This window comes from Fusarium fujikuroi, chromosome FFUJ_chr11, assembly GCF_900079805.1.
Source record: "Fusarium fujikuroi IMI 58289 draft genome, chromosome FFUJ_chr11".
NCBI classification, from domain to species: domain Eukaryota; kingdom Fungi; phylum Ascomycota; class Sordariomycetes; order Hypocreales; family Nectriaceae; genus Fusarium; species Fusarium fujikuroi.
The window spans coordinates 1372660-1389127 of record NC_036632.1 but is presented as its reverse complement, the minus strand read 5'-3'; the positions used below and the strand labels follow the sequence as shown (position 1 = coordinate 1389127).

Below are 16468 nucleotides of genomic sequence, written 5' to 3'. Positions count from 1 at the left end.
CGTCTTGGCTCAGGAAGTTCGCAATCCCAGATTCTCCTCGGCGCAATCTTTTCCAATCAAAGTTTTTGTGTTCTCTGTGATAGCTGATACAGATATCATCCGCCTCATCTTGAATCTGAATGTCATCAACGATAAGATGCTGCCAAGATGCGTGAGTTCAGCTATGTGGAGAAATTGCAAAAGCTTGAGATGATCCCTGCCTCGTCATGCAGGGGTCCAAAGTTACTTCAGTGGCCTGACTCGCTGATCATTAACTAACTCTCTCGGGTTGCCCAGTCAGACCAGCCTGCTCGTTGGCTCATGATTCAAGTGTTGGCCGTAATTCAAAGATCCTAATTTTAATCCTCCCAGATATCAGGCTACTTCTTCCTGTACTCACTGTTCAACCACGTATCGGTATTAACTCTCTGTATGGAAGTGAATCAGTTAACAACAAAATATCTCCGGCAAGACATGTTGAAGCTGGGTTCATATGGCTTCACGTCGGCGATCAGGGAGCTAAAAGCCAGGCATTAGATTCTCGTTCCATGCCATGAGTATAGAAGTATCTGCCGAAGTATTCGCTTGCAAGACAGGTGACTGAAGAATTCAGACCTGTAACAAGCCCTTATCTATGGTATCCAATTGAAATGCTCAAACTGCCCCAGGAAATGCAGCCAAGCCAGCAGGGTGTTGAAAACTGGCGGTTACAGAAGTTCCCGGTCACTGGCTTTGATAATGTCTGTTGGTAAAAGCACAAGCCTTCCCCTCGTACTCGTAGTACTCATGCTGCTCCCACCATCTATCGACTACTCAGCTTTCCTTCGCCTCGAGATCTTTCTACAAATTCAGATATGCATTTCAGTTTTATTTTGAGCGTTTCCTACGCGCTTTTACTGCCAGTAATGGCTCAAGAGGGTGTGTGCTGGGGTGTCGATGGCAAGCAGTGGACCAACAACAAACAGTGCCCAGGTTCCTCAGCGTGTTGCGGTGAGGGGGCAACTTGCATGCCAAATCGACTCTGCAAGAACAAAGGACAAGGAGAGAATGAATTCGTGAGAGGTCCTTGTGCCGTTGCACCATATGATAAGAAGAAATGTGCTGCCATTTGTCTTTATGGTTCGTCCTTGGCCTGTTTTCTATTCCGTTCCGTAGCCCTGAACCCGGCTAACGTCCCTTTTAGAGGAGAGGAACAACCGATTCCCGCGGGTAAAACGATGCGAGGATGGCAGCTACTGCTGTTCAGAGGACGATCCTGGATGTTGCGCCGGTAAACGAGGTGTCTTCCTTGATTCAAAAGGCAACATTGAGGATGACGTGACTTCTTCAACCGAATCTTTGGTCGAGACCACCTCCTCAGTTGAGACGGTATCACCTACAGCCACTGCTGCTTCCACGACTACATCCTCCGATCCAAGCCCTACGTCAGACGATACGGAACCTACAAATACTGGGACAACCGACAACGGTCAAGGCATGAAGATCGGACTTGGTGTTGGTGTCCCGGCCGCTGCCATAGTCGCTGGGCTATCTGTCTGGCTCTTCCTTCGCAAAAGGACAGCCAAGTATCAAGGCCAAAGTACTTCTGCTTCGCATCCCCCGATGTACCATTACCCGCAGCCAGGAGGTCCGTCAGAAATTTCCCAGTCACACTTGTACCAACAACAATATCCTCAGCCATATGGGCACTATCCTGAAGTCGGCGACCAAAGAACCAAGTCTCCTCCAACAGTACAAGAGCTCCAAGGCTGATGTCGGAGACTTGCTTGTGTCATATTTAGTGAATATTACGATAGTTACTTAAGCTTTAGACAATTGTAAGAATAGTTACCGAAGTATCAAGCGATTTTAGAAGCCACTTATGTTCCATTTTATAAGATCACGGGGGTTCACGATGCCCACAGTGGGTTCATGTACCAATGGGATAAACGACAAATAAAAAACTTTTACGCCTAAGAGCTCGGTCTATTTCACAACCCGAACCCGGCTTTCACCGCTTGTGCGCGGCCATTCTCAAGGACATCCTTCAAATCACCTTGTTTTGCAGCTAGTTCAATGCCCGATCGAACCAATTGTTCCAAAGAGAAGACCCATTCAGGTTCAAAATGTTTTTGGTGTTCTCCTTCAAGTCACACATTTCAGTCTTGATATCCACATCCTTTGTGGCCTCGTCAAGTTCTTCTTGTTTCTGGGCAACATCCTTTTCAGCTTGCTTCAGTTTCTCAACGGTCTCCTCGTAATGTTCGTGAAGGATCTTTCTGCCTATCTCAGACCCATTGGCGAAGCTCTGGTCCATCAGCCATTTGGTGTATTGACTCATGTGAGCAGAAAGCGCATCTTGGCTGACGCCTCGCAGACGGTCCAAGGGTTCGAGGCTCAAATGACGAGCGGGCTCGGATTTAATCTCGACAGCAGCATCCATGCGAGTCAGTGCTTCGGCCAGAGTTTCCTGCTCGATTTGAAGGCGGCTCAGCGTGGCCTGGGCATCTCTGAGGCCATCACGGGCGAGGCCTGCGGCAATAGCCGCAAGATGTCTATCCGTTTGGAGGGACTCGAGCGTCGTCTTTCGAACTTGTTCCATCAGCATTCTATGCTCCTGCTTTTCGAATACTTTCTTGACTTCTTGTAGGGGATAGTCGCCTTCGTAAGAGTTAGATTGCTTGATCATTCGGATGAAATATCTGCGCTCGCCATTCGGGTTGAGCGATTTGGGGCAGTGTCTGTTTGTCAGGGTGTGTCGTAGACAGGAGAGGACGTGAATTCCACAGCTGATGTCATCTTTCTGTGGAGTGCAAGGCTATAGGTAGAGGTCAGCATTGGTCTTTATGGCAGGAGGAGCAACTGACTGCGACATTGTTGAATCGCAGCTTAAACTTGTGTCCGACGGCCTCATTCCATTTCTGGAAGCTATCGCGAACGGCATTGAACCGATCTTCGCCCTCGGTCGAGTCATGGTGATTGAGTACCATCGAGTTCGCATCGTGATCGATTTCGACGATGGCCAAGGTCCAATGCTTAGGCTTTTGATGATGGATCGGGAAGCAAAGCATGGTATACCCGTCGAGCTTGATGTTGTGGCCAGCAGTTGTACCGTCAACTTTGAACCAGAGAGGGTCGAGGACTTTGACCTTTCCTTGTTCCAAAGGTAACCAAGAAACGAGAGCTTTGGTAAGGAATTGGAGCGTGCCATCCACGAGTTTCACATTGGTGGTGAGCTGCTTATAAATGTTGGTAGCGGGGTCAACCACCTCCTCTTCTCCTTTAGAAGTTTCGGCACGCTTCGTGGATCGCTGTAGGTTCATCGCACTGGATTCTTTCTCTCTTTTGCGCTTAGACGAAGTGACAGCTGGGGGTAGAGTGAAGTGACGAGAAATGTTCATTTGTGGGGGTCGGGGTTCAGAGGGGTTGTTGGAAACAGCTGGTCTCTGCTCTCGGGGCTCCTGGTAACTGAAAGCGGAGATCGGAGGGATTCTCTTGTCGTTGTTTCCCACGACCTTTGTTGGCGATTTGGCTGGCGATTTGACTGGTGATTTGACTGGCGACCCGGGGCAACCACCCAAGATGACGCTTGGGCTTCGCATGGCATGCTTGGGGACGGCCTCGATATCGTCATCATCGCTGCTGTCGCTCTCAACATGGTCACTTCCGACGAACACACAGGCATCAGTCTCAGTCTTTTGGGACTCTAGAACGATTACCTCTGATGGGCCGCCAGCTTCTTGAGGGCTCTGAGAACGCACAATTGCCTTAAGATTAGTGAGGGCGGCTTTAGCGATCTCCTTAGTCAATCGGAGAGACTCTCTGGGATGCCGACGAACGCCGGTCCAAAGGACATTGTAGGGTGATGCCTGACTCCACAGGGATGGCAGCTCGATGCCTTTTTCTTGCGCAAGTTTAGTGATCTTGACCAGGGAGTCGACTGCACTGCCACTGAGTTCGTTCTGCTTGGGGGGATTTTCATGCACGAAGCGGACCTCGTCGAGGAGCCAACGCTTGCCTCCCCATTGTTGGTCAAGCCATTGCTCTTGCTGGGCTCTGATGATCTTGGTGGGTGAGGTCGGCATGATGAAATCACCTGAACTCATGATGTTAACGTTAGGACGAAGGCAATGTGTATGATGGATTGCGAAAGGAGTCGGCAGGAGTGAGCAGGATTTTTTGAAGGGAGTTGATTCGTTCGCAGAATTTATGATGTGGTGAGGGTTAAGAGTATGATGAGCAAAAGGCGAGCAGGAAAATAAAAGGGGTGGGTGGAGCAGTATCCTAAGTTTAGGTAAAGCTGAATCAAGAAAGGGGGAGTTTAGGGTGCATTTGAGAAAGTGAGAAGAGGTTAGGGCAAGGTGAGAGGAGATGGGCATAAACTTGTGATAAGTTTAGGGTTGATGTACCTTGAGATTTGTAGAAGACAGGAAGAAGTATTGATGGTTACGAACGAACAGAGGACCTCAGAGGATATCCTGTTCGTAAAGGGTTCCTGTGGCTTCGAAGTTCGATCTATCGTTAGGTGATGCCCAAGGTAATGTGCAGGCAGTGATGTAGTGTTGAAGTAAGCGGTTCCGCATTCAGGGAGCGTGGTAGATGCAGAGATTCACTGAGGTCGATGAGTTGAAGGTTCTTTACAGTGAAGATCTGCAAAGTCGACAGTCAAAGAGGGGGTCGAGAAGATAAAGTGATGTTGAGAGGACTTGTGCATGAGGCGATGATGCGGCTGCGATCGATTGAGGGGTTGATCCGGATTGGAAGCAAGAAGAGCGAGGTAGACCGAATTGAACCTAAGTATCATGTCAGTAAGAACTCAAAGTCTGTAGTGGAGGGGAGAGCGACTGCAACAAACCTGATGTCGGAGCTTGACGGCGTCGAAGGTTGAAGTGTAGCGTAAGAATGAAAGTTGATACTTGAGAGGATAACATGCAGGCGGCTTTCAGTGTATCACACAATGATGCTTGAAGGGTAGTGACATTGAGTCACTGTGTGAGGTCTTGTTCTTGTTGTTGGCCATGTGAGAGACTGCCTGAGCTGTTGCGTCAACAACAGTCGTTGATCCTAGTAATGTCCTTTACGACCTCTTGTGATGTTCATCTTATCTGCGGTTTTCACTTCAAAACCGCCAGTGAAAGTAACAGCTCAAGAGAATATCCTCAAGCGATTGTGTCCACTTCGTTAGGCCATAGGCAGGATCCTGAGTTCGAGCTGAACGAGATATGCATGGTTCATCGCGATGGCAACATAACAGAGGGAGAGATCTGGTGCTGCCGCTTCTGATGTCTTCACTCTCGTTTCCTTTCGCATCGATACCATGCGATGTTCAGTCCACGAGTCAGTCGGTTCATTCCGATGATTGTCGCATACGAATCCGTTGCTGAGGCTCGATATTTGAGAAGGAGCTTCGCGATCCGAGGTCTCGTCGCACATGTTTTGAAACGCGGACGCAGCCATGACTAATTATGCGCAGCCATGATGAAAGCTCTTCTGACTGTTGTGACATTTTCGTCGTCGCTTGAAAGGACGAGTACGTTGCGACCGGTAGAGGACTTCGTCTGGTTGCAGACCCGAAGTGGCAGAATGACGAGTTTCCGTGCGGTCAACAGTGGATGAGTCCACAGGCATGGCACGGACCACTGTCGCTGCAGGGTAGCTGGACTTGCGACCAGGAGAACAGACCGATGGAAAACAGGTCAACTGTCCCCGATATTGTGGGGATTATTTAATAAAAACTATTAGTAGATATTTGGCTTTGAACTTTCAATTCTTCAAAAAGAGTTGAGGTGGAGTGCAACTTGGAAAGAAAGATCATCGATGAAACAACGAACAACGCCGAATTTACAGTCTTTCCACACAATCACTAACCTCCGAAAATATGCAATTCCTTATAGGAATGACAATAAAATACAATTACAAAGTAAGTGCTATCATGAATGATAGCACTGTACTCACTGTCTCGATCATTTTTATAATCCTTATGAGCCTTTAGGCTCCATATCGTTCGTTTTGCTTGTGATGCTTGAATCGAAACTGATAAGCTAAACTTAATCCAGCAGCCACCGGGTTCGCGAATTTTACCATGAGCGAGACGTTGATTGGCTGACGAAGACGCGTCCTGACACTCCTCAACTTTGAACAAACAACATCCCACGAAAGAAAATCGCCATCCTGTTGAGATTCAACCCGTAGCTACGCTATATCACTGTCACTTTTGTCACTACTATTATACGCACGATCGCGCAATTCATCCAATTGCTTCCTCAAAACCTTGACAGCCTCTCCTTCAAGCAAAACCCCATTTTCAAGCGATCGACCTTGGTGAATCATGTTTCTTTGTGTTGGCCAGAAGTATGACGTCCCCAGATACGCGAGACTATCGTCTGCGATGATCGTGTTATAGTGCGGTCGCGGCTCCCACCAGCTGACATCTTCCACCGTCAGCCGCTTGCCGTAGCGCCGCATCGCTTGGGCAAGAATTCTTGATGACGCCGCGTCTATTTCACGGACTTGTATCGTTACCGTCACGCCGTTGGCTGCGCGTCTCACCAAGAGTTTCGTGATTTTCGGATCAACGAGTTCTGAAACGCTCACGAGAAGATCGCGACGAGCACCGCGGAGCAGGGTATGTTGCGCGCGACTGATATAGGTCAAACTCGCGATGGGGTCGTTTATTATGACGCCCAAACTAGCGAGCTGTGATCCAAGATGAGCGCGACGTTCATTGCTCACGCCACCAAGGATGGCTTCTTGCATGTAGATCTGAAAAGCTTTTGCTGCCGTGGGCGGAAGCTCGATAGAAAAGTCGGCCTTGTCAATTGGTTTGGTGTCTACGATGGCCCCGGTGCTGAAGAGTGTCCTGTCGTCGATGACTATCGCTTTGGCGTGCACGACTTGGCGCGTTGGACCATCAACGCCAGTGAACATATCGATGTGAATTCGATTGCGCTCAAGAAGCTTGACATACTCCCTGCAAGCTGGAGTATCCTGATAAATCGTAGGCCCCAGTTTTGAAACCACGATAGACATGATCGCATCTGGATTGTGCTTTCGAAATTCAACCAGCGCATCGACTACAATCTTGGCATCGCCTTGATCGCACATTGAGAGATTCAATACTGTCAATCGCCGTTGCTGAGGGGTCTTTGGACAAGGGACTGTGCACTCTCGGATGAACTTCTCAAACACGACAAGGTGATCCAGACCGTTTGTGAGAAGCGGTACTGGGCCTCGCGGTAGCGTACCAAACATGAGATCGCGATCGCTTGTGGGCAATCTCATCGCTTTGATAGCTTTAACACTGGTTGCCCGACATCGAAGCTTATCCTCGCAATAAAGAAAAGCATCAATGTCGAAGCAACCACCAAAGTCGGGACAATTGACCCTCACATGTGACGGCGCGATCGCATGGGGCTCAATGGCGAATTTGATAAGACACAATCCGTCTAGAGCGTGCTTGGCTACTAGTTGGCCGTCTTTCTTAACCTCGATCTGGAACGGGCCATAAAGCTCACGACCTCTTAACCGAGCTTCGAAAGTTGTCCCAGCTAGTAATGGTTTGTGAATTCTCTGTCGAGATGCGGTTGGGATCATGCGTACAATGCCATGCTTAATCGGGCCCAACGTATGTTTCCCTCTTGAGCCTGGAAAGATTGCCCGAAGATTATCTGGTTCATCAATGGCTTTTTGTATTTGACCCTTTCCTGTCCATCGCTTGAGATGAAGGACAAGCCGGGGAGGTTTGGTGAAGTCAAGGGGATCGGGAATAGCCTCAAGGTAATCGACTTGCCATGTCACGCCGTCCAAGATGGCGGCACGGCCAGCAAAACATTCGATGCGAATGTCCAAGTGTAAAGCACATTGATCTCGTAGAATGAGCTGTTGGTGAGAGTTCATACCAACTAGGTCATATATATGGCCGTTATGCTCAATGGGTGTTGGTGCTCTGGCTCGCTCGCTTCGAGACCTTGCATATACTGGTGACAATGGATCTAGGGAGCCAGGCTGCCATTTGGAAAGAAGGCTATCATAATAAAAACACCTATCATTATTTGGTAGGTTTGGCTTGATGACGTTGTTGTATCTCATAGTAGCTGGTGATGTAAAGAAACATGAAATGATGTCCAAGCTCAATATAGGATGGGCATAACGTCAAATAAAGTATTTGCTCGCGTGAGCACTAATCGACTTTTGGCTGTCGACTTTCGACGAAGCCCAAAGCGCGGCCCGAGATCAACATCGGGAGCCAGAAACTGGGCTACATGGGCTACACCGAAGATCGTATATGTCATTGTCTTCGCTTCTCGTTCCTCGTTGGTCAGACGAATCCCGAAGAGGCTTGAGCTGAACGAGCTGAAATATTGGAAAACCCAATTCGGTGTTTCCATCCATTCGTTTGGAGTCAGCGAGCCTGAGCAATATTGACGTAAGGATTGTCAATATTGGACGGCATCCAAGACAGGATCTGCGGTACCCCACAACATGGCGCTTGGGGCCAGCGTCTTGAGCTGGGAAGTGCCGATTTTAGCTGCATCCCAGTGTTGATCACTTTACGCCAGTTTTAGAGGATGGCCTATCATTGGGCAAGAAGACGGCAGAATTGGAGGAGTTCAGCCGACCTCCTTGTTTGTAGATCGCACAAAAAGACGACGGGAAATACGTACAGTATACAACGTATTGGGGAGAGGTATGGCAATTGTCTCATAGTACGAGGCCATTTTTTCAAGATTCTCTGTCAGTGCTACAGTCAGTGCTACATGTTTCTCAGAAAAGGGCCGAAGAAGCGATGGGAGGATTTCCAGCATCCCAAAACGCGCGGAATTGAAATTTGTGAAGCGTTTCAGGAAACTGGTTTGCTCTAAAGTTAAGGCTCTGACTACCAATTACTCGCAGTTCCAGTCCAGAAAAACGAATAAATTGAACCTATTAGACCAGTCGCTATAATGGGAACTGTTCTGTGAAGTTGGTGTCTCAGTCGACTCGGGGCTTTCCTTCCAATGTTAAACATCTTGCAACGAGCTCTGATACATAAAATCGAGGAATGTATACGTTGGATCCTGTGGGATGACCAGACAAGTCTTTGTGTCTCGAAAATAAATTGTCATCAATACTCTGGGTACTTTACATGCAACCAGGATGCGGGAATATGGGTCAGCCCCTTCTTTCCAGGGTACATAAGAAGCCCAAATACCATTCAGAGTTCAAAATAATACAGGCCAAGAAGATTAGCCAAGCTGATAAGGGAACCTGGTCCGGAACAACCGAGCTCTCGTCGCGCCAATCTGGCCTTATGGTAGATGGAATTAGGAGCATTACAGAATCCATTCTAACGAGACCTCGCCCGAAAAATATCGCACAATACTCTGAGACGTGAAGAGAGTGACCAGCGAAGGGCTCTCTTGGCCGAGTTATCTAACGCACCTGCATTATTTAGGATTTTCTAATTTATATAATCGATACTGAGGCAGTCTTTATATTGCTTAGAAAATAAGCCTAAAGCTCTCTATATATTAAATATAATTATTATTAAATATGCTAAAAAGCGTGTTTAAGATATTTATATAAATAATTAATATACTACCTAAATTAACTTTACATAAGTATTGTTTTAAGTTAATAGACCTAATAGCTGGTAGATTATAATATTTTAAATACACTATACTCTGCCAACGAGATCGACGCCGATCACGATTCTGGCTGCATCATGGTTTACCTATATCCTTCCAGTTTTGTTCTGGATGGCTCATCTGTGGCCTGGACAACAGAGCTTTCTTCATGGGAGCAATAGAGAATAGCAAGCATACACCTTCGGGAGGAGATTTTAGTCTCCAATTTCGCCACAGACCAGCGGATAGAGACTCCTATGGAGTGGCATATCATTCATTGTCTTCTATATCGCACCGATCAGTCCGCCCCTACCCAAATCGCATCTTTCTACGACCGATACCCCCAGCCGTGACGAAAACCCTTACACGCACGCAGGTGGCTGATATAGGGACCGATCGCTTTACCGTTAGAGTAGGAACATGGAAAAACAGAATTCCCGCAACGACGGTGTCTTACTTCTGAGAGTTCTAGCTCAAGATCCCAACTTCCGCATGGGCGCTACTGAAAATGTCGGACTAAAGAGCTGCAGAGTTGAATTTTAGCCACCATTCCGATTTGGAGGCTACCAAACGTCTTCTCTGTGTTCAAAACACATTTATCTGTATTACTTCCGTACTTATGGGCTCCTGGCTCTTTAATATCAGCTCAGATTAGGATAAGCCTCTTCGCGTTCAATCTACTACACCTAACCTGCACCAAGTGACATGGGCAGTTAAGACCTGGTCTGATAGCGAGATTTACAAAATTATCGGTGTTTCCATCGCTATCTACTCACCAGTGCCATCAAGCGAGGAGTTTCCCTAAAGCAGAGGCCCAACCTTGGCTTGCCTGGGATGTTGCCTGGGATGTTAGAAGTCAAGAGGCATCTGATAGTCGGTGAAAGGAAACGTGATAGAAACCATGAGATTTAAGACATTTGTTCATTGTGGCTGGCTGAGGCACTTGCCCTGCAACCCGCTGGAAGAAAGTATTAAGCCTTTGTCTTTGCCAAGATTGTGCTATGACCTATTCGAGAGGATCATGTGTGATCTGGCTGCATTCAGCTATCGCCGAAACTATTTGACTTTGGTTGTCTAGACTGGTCCAAAGGTGGGGAATTACTGCAACATTCATAGGCACATCCGCCTTTTAAGTAACTATCCTGAAAATAAAACCAAGATGCCGTAGATAAAAAATTAAATACAGATAACAGATAGATGGGGCTACTCTAACGGCAACTGAGAATTGCAGCTCTGGCCCGGCTCTTACCATCTAACATTAGTTTTGACTTAGCCCCACTGTCAGTCATGCGCTACTTCAGTATGGACTTATCCCTCTTTTGGCTTGATCTAACTTGGAACAGCCGGGAGATGCTTCCAGCATGTCATTATGAGAGGAACATTCTTTTAGGTTAGCATATGGGTATTTGGAGAGCTGGCAATACTCTAATGGTATTAGAAAGCGTTTCGATGGCCTTGACATTCCAGTAGCACCATGTCTCACGGTTATGTTAGCTTCATGCGTTTCTGCCACATATAATATTGTACTAGTGTTTGAGCTTGTGGCGAGCTGAATAGCACAGGACGCTCTATAGTATTCCGTAGTGAGAGTCAAAGATGGACTAATTGGGATAGAATCTGCTTAGCCACAGCGCACCAACTGAGCTGAGCTTTGCCAGCTGGATACACTGGTCTCATGATGCCTCCATGGAACTCAACATCATTCGTTGAAATTTCCGCTTCCATAGATACTCAGACTTAGGTATGTTATTATCACTATGTAAAGAAGAAAGAAGGAGAAATGCATAAATAGGGCCCCTTTCTCCTCATCATTTTCTTTCCAATTCACTCTACCATCACGGCATAATTATCTACTCTCATACACTACTTCGTTTAGCAAAAACACTTCATTATGGCTCCATCTCGCTCCACCCATTGCACCATCGTCAACAACACTTCGCTCACGCTGAATCTTACCGGTAGCGGGTGCGACCATGGCCAATGGACTCTGAACTTTGGCCCTTCCGATACTGCCAACACTATCCCCGCTAATGACAAGAAGACTTTCCAAGCCGAGTCCGCTGGGGTCATGACCGGTGACCAGGGGTGGGCGGAATACGGCAGTTCCGCTGGCTATTTCAAGTTCAATTTCGACAACCCTTTTAGTGGTTCCAATGGGTACAGTGAGAGCGCGCCCGATGGCTATAGTATCAAGCGTGAGGGCGGTAGTGGCAATGACGCTCGTGTTACCTGGACTATTCGTGAGTCTCACCGTTATTCGCATATTGAATCTATTGATTGGATGCTGAAATTTACTCAGAACACAACTAAGAGTGGTAGCATAATGGAATATGAAGTACCTCTGATGTCAATATCTGTACAATGCAATATCAGGGAAACTAGCATCCAGGTTATAGCAAAGACCTTTCTGTTCTATCTATTATATATGCCCTTGGCTATGGAGCTCGGGATTGTATTTTCTTTGCATAATGCTCTCCTTGTGAATGTGGAATGTGGATAAATTTCTACTTACTACCTAGCTATGTAATATTAGTCCTACTAGGCTTTTTGCTAAGGCGTAAAGTTAAAGAAGCTACTATCATTAAACTAATTCCCATATCCTAGGTAACCTAGTGTCACTTTTATGGCTATCCATGAATACACCATCGTCTTTACTTAAGAGGCGAAGATTTAGGTTCCCATCGGCTTGAATCATCTATTGTCGAAGGACATTGACTGAGTCAATGTAGTCCATTCCGCCTTGAACGCCAGGTTCAACCCCGTCGAGACCATTAATGGAAATACAGAACCTGGGTTACTGGGAAATTTCCGCGTTCCTAAAAAAGTCTCCATAGAGCATTATTGATGGCAGACGATGGGATTTGTTGCTGGTTCTCAACCTTGGAGGAAGCATGTTTCAATCGACCCACTGGACAGGCAAGACTACAGGTATGAAATCAGGCCGCTCTTGTAATAAGTCGTAGAGCATTGAGTGGCAAAATCCGTCTAATGAATTCTAACCTTCGAGTCATTCCTCCAAAAGAAGAATGAAATGAAAGTGAGCTTCTTTGGACATTTTAAACTTTCGAATTAGTTAGCTGAACATGTTTTGTACGTTATGATAATCATTTACCAGCCCATTTAGTCATTTGGTCTTCTCTTTTGTGATTGGCGTTGGTGAGTCTTGCAGTAGTCTTTCAATTGGCTCTCCAAGCCTTCGATGCTTTTAGCCTTGGCATTCGCCTGGACGGCAGATTGTAGTGATTTGAGGGATGAGACGAAATTTGTTTTGGTTGAGCTTCATTCAAAGCTATGAATCATCTCGTTGAAGACGCTTTGCAGTGACTCTTGCTCGGGCGTTAAATAGCGTCGCCTGCCACTTCAAGCCTCAGAGCTGCCTTGCTGGCTTTGCTGGCTTTGCTGGTGACGCTTTCGCGATATCTGTTGTCGTCTAGAACACCATCACGAGGTTTGTGTATGTTGTAGGCTATTTTCACGAGCTTGAGACCCGCTTCAACAAAGGTCAAGATCCCAGACGCTAATCCGATCGCAGAGACGGGATCCATGATAAGAGAAATGTGGGATTTGGAGTGAAATTCCAGGAGTCAAGAATAGACGGACCAGCGAGTTTGGGCAGATAAAGTCTGCTCGTCTCCTTCATTCTATCGAATGCCCAGCCCAGCCCAGCCTCAGCCTCAGCCTCAGCCTGGAATGATGACGAAGGGAAAGATCATGGCCTTCTTGCCGGCCTCACACCACAGCCTGATTATGCAAAGTCATCCAATAGACTGTGCTGCTGCGTTTTGGCCTCAGGTATTAAATATTGAGAATTCTCACTGCGCCCTCTGATCTACCAATAATCTTCATAATATTCCAGCTAGGTGTAATATGCATGGAATGCCTGTCCTCACCATCCGACAAGGGCGCATTTTCCATCGAGAACATCATTATTGATTTGTTGCATCTGAATATGCTAGTTCCTACATAAATTTGGGGATAATATTCTTCCGCATTTTCTCACATTGTTGCTGAATGACGTGACAGCGATTGGCACTATCGCCATTGCTAGGAGCTCTCACGCCATACCCCATGAACATATGTAGACTACTCTTACCGCCTATCACAAGCCCCAAAGTTCGCAAGCACACTAATAATGATAAAAATTAGATAGGAAGAAGGGACTAGATCCCGGGATTCGGAAGATATCCGGTCTGGCGGAACTCCATCGACTAATGAGATCCCCCACTGACCTCCACGGTTCATCAGATTGATGCCCGGCAGTTATCTAGCAAATGATAGTCCATTGCATCATCAAAGCTATACAAACGGCATGGATTCGTGCCTGCCGATCGCTCAACATAAAGCTAGCACACGGACCCCCAAGCCCAAAATGCCGAGAAGCCAAACCGAACTGCTGGATCTTTCACATCCCCAAGACTCTTGGCCAAAATGTCGCTTCACGTTCGAGCGAATGCAAGGGAGAATGGCATTGAGCCACCGCTTTCACAAGCCGTCGGCTATGTCGTCGTTATCGCGATTGGATTCCTTATCGCGTTTATCATGATGTTTTTAACTCACATCTTGAAGAAGACTGTCGGTGAAGATAACAAGACGACCGAGATGTTCATGACAGCCAATCGAAGCGTTGGCACTGGTTTGACTTCGTCTGCTGTTATTTCTTCTTGGCTTTGGAGTACGGCTATGCTTGGAAGTACTCTTGTTGGATACAACTTTGGTGTCGCTGGGCCGTTCTGGTTTGCAGCTGGGTATGTAACCTGCCCCCGGGGTCATTCTCTGCGTTGCTGACCATTATCAGATGCTCCCCCATGATCGTCTTTTTCGCGCTACTTGGTATCTCCTGCAAGCTCAGAGTACCCGAAGCGCATACACTACTCGAGATTGTCCGTATACGATATGGTACTTCGGGTCATATTGTCTGGATTGGTCTGTGCTTGATCAATAACATCATCGCTATCGCAAACATGCTCCTTGGCGCAAGTGCTGCCATATCTGCACTGTAAGTTGCCTCTCCTGGAGCTACATGATCACGGACTGACTGGATCAGATCCGGCATTCATATCATTGCTGCTACCTTCTTATTGCCCGTCGGCGTAGTATTGTATACCTTTGTCGGCGGCATCAAAGCGACTTTCTTGACTGATTACTTCCATACCTTCGTCATCACGATCATCATATGTTTCTTCACCATCAAGGCTTTCCTCGTTCCCGAGATTGGATCACCTGGCGGTCTATATGATCTGATCGTTCAGGTTGGAAAGGACCATCCCGTTGCTGGTAACCACGATGGATCATTCTTGACCATGACAAGCAAAGATGTAAGTTACTAACTTGACCATCGAGAAGTCCTTACTGACTATTTGCAGGCTATATACTTTGGTATCATCCACGTTCTGGCCAACTTTGGACTCGTCATCATGGACACTGGCTTCTTCGCCAAGGCCTTCAGTGCTGCACCTCAGGCTGTTGTACCTGGCTATATCATCGGCGGTATCGCCTACTTTGCCATCCCATGGTGTCTCGGCACCTTGATGAGCTTTTCTGCTCTCGCCCTTGAGGATACCCCGCGGTTCCCGACATACCCTCGTCGCATGTCATCAGTGGAGATCTCGAATGGTCTCGTGCTGCCTTATGCCGCGATCGCAATCGCCGGAAAAGGCGGTGCTGCCGCCGTTCTGTTGATCACTTTCATGGCTGTCACTTCAACTATCAGCGCCCAGGTCATCTCCGTGTCATCCATCATCAGCTTTGACATCTATCGCCAATACTTTAACCGTGGTGCAACTGATCGTGACGCCATTCGATGGAGTCACATCGGCGTCGTCTTCTTCGGTCTCTTTTCCGCCGCCTTCTCCACCGCCCTCTACTATGGAAAGGTTGATCTTGGATGGACTCTGTACATGCTGGGTGTTTTGACATGCCCTGGTATCTTCCCAACCGTCTTTACTATTCTATGGAGAAAGCAGTCAAAGAATGCTGCTATCGTCTCACCTCTTCTGGGCATGGCAACTGGTATCGCTGTTTGGCTTGGTTCAGCATCTTCGCTATATGGCGAAGTCACAGTGGCATCAACCGGAAAGTCTCTTCCTTGTGTTTACGGAACTGTCGCTTCTGCTTTGAGCCCAGCCCTGTACTCAGTCGTGATTTCGCTCGTCAAGCCTGCCAATTACCAGTGGGCTGACTTCAGAAACGAGCGTCTTGCGTTTGACCAGGTTGGATCAACGAAGGAAGAAGTGAGAACACACGAAGAAAAGGTGGCTAGCTACACCGCCGACAAAGCGAAGCTCAAGCATTGGGGCACTCTCGCGGCAATTTGGTCTGCTGCTACATTCTTGGGACATTGGGTTCTATGGTAAGATGCACTTTATCCCCGTTTCATCATAACATTGACTAATGAACCCCAGGCCTCTTCCAATGTACGCAGCCAAGTATGTCTTCGGTAAAAGCTTTTTCGTTGCTTGGATTGTCATCGCCATTATCTGGGTATGGGGAACCATGTTCGTCGCAGGCTTCTACCCCATCATTGATGGTTGGCCTCAATTGAAGACAGTTTATCGGGGGCTGAGGGGACGGGGTCCAGTTGAAGGCGAGCCCGAAGAGCTAGTTCAAAATGCTCAGAGTGATTCTTCGATCACTGAGAGGGACGAGAAAGGGAACAATGGGATCCTGGCCTGAAAGTAATCTGACAGTGCAATTGATAAGGAATATAAATAGTGGTCAATTATGCAGGTTCTCCATGGACATAATTCTAATGGCCTGTCTTTCTTTGAGAGTAATTGAGAAAGGAAAGCATTCGCGACAGGATTTAGTGACAGCCCCGATCGGGCCTTGGCTCCCCGCTTGACCCCGCCAGAGCCGATAGAGGCCGTGTCCGATAGCGGCATTATTAGAACCGCAGCACCCAACTC

General features: G+C 47.4%; 5 protein-coding genes; 3 read left to right on the top strand and 2 right to left on the bottom strand.

Moving 5' to 3' along the window:
* Positions 1–884: 884 nt before the first annotated feature.
* On the top strand, positions 885–1731 carry FFUJ_11733 (uncharacterized protein; the record flags this gene model as incomplete). XM_023570666.1 has 2 exons in its annotated part: positions 885–1098; positions 1163–1731. The coding sequence occupies 2 exons, from the start codon at positions 885–887 to the stop codon at positions 1729–1731; spliced, it is 783 nt and encodes a 260-aa protein (XP_023437744.1).
* A 295-nt stretch (positions 1732–2026) lies between these two features.
* Positions 2027–4043, bottom strand: FFUJ_11732 (uncharacterized protein; the record flags this gene model as incomplete). XM_023570665.1 has 2 exons in its annotated part: positions 2027–2776; positions 2826–4043. 2 exons carry the CDS (start codon positions 4041–4043, stop codon positions 2027–2029), a joined length of 1968 nt encoding a protein of 655 aa, XP_023437743.1.
* Positions 4044–6150: 2107 nt separating this feature from the next.
* On the bottom strand, positions 6151–8046 carry FFUJ_11731 (uncharacterized protein; the record flags this gene model as incomplete). The annotated part of the gene is made up of 1 exon (XM_023570664.1): positions 6151–8046. One exon carries the CDS (start codon positions 8044–8046, stop codon positions 6151–6153), a length of 1896 nt encoding a protein of 631 aa, XP_023437742.1.
* A 3408-nt stretch (positions 8047–11454) lies between these two features.
* On the top strand, positions 11455–11873 carry FFUJ_11730 (uncharacterized protein; the record flags this gene model as incomplete). XM_023570662.1 has 2 exons in its annotated part: positions 11455–11803; positions 11863–11873. 2 exons carry the CDS (start codon positions 11455–11457, stop codon positions 11871–11873), a joined length of 360 nt encoding a protein of 119 aa, XP_023438115.1.
* A 2118-nt stretch (positions 11874–13991) lies between these two features.
* FFUJ_11729 (probable DUR3-Urea permease) lies at positions 13992–16235 on the top strand (the record flags this gene model as incomplete). XM_023570661.1 has 5 exons in its annotated part: positions 13992–14308; positions 14359–14559; positions 14608–14878; positions 14927–15912; positions 15965–16235. 5 exons carry the CDS (start codon positions 13992–13994, stop codon positions 16233–16235), a joined length of 2046 nt encoding a protein of 681 aa, XP_023437741.1.
* Between the last annotated feature and the right edge of the window lie 233 nt (positions 16236–16468).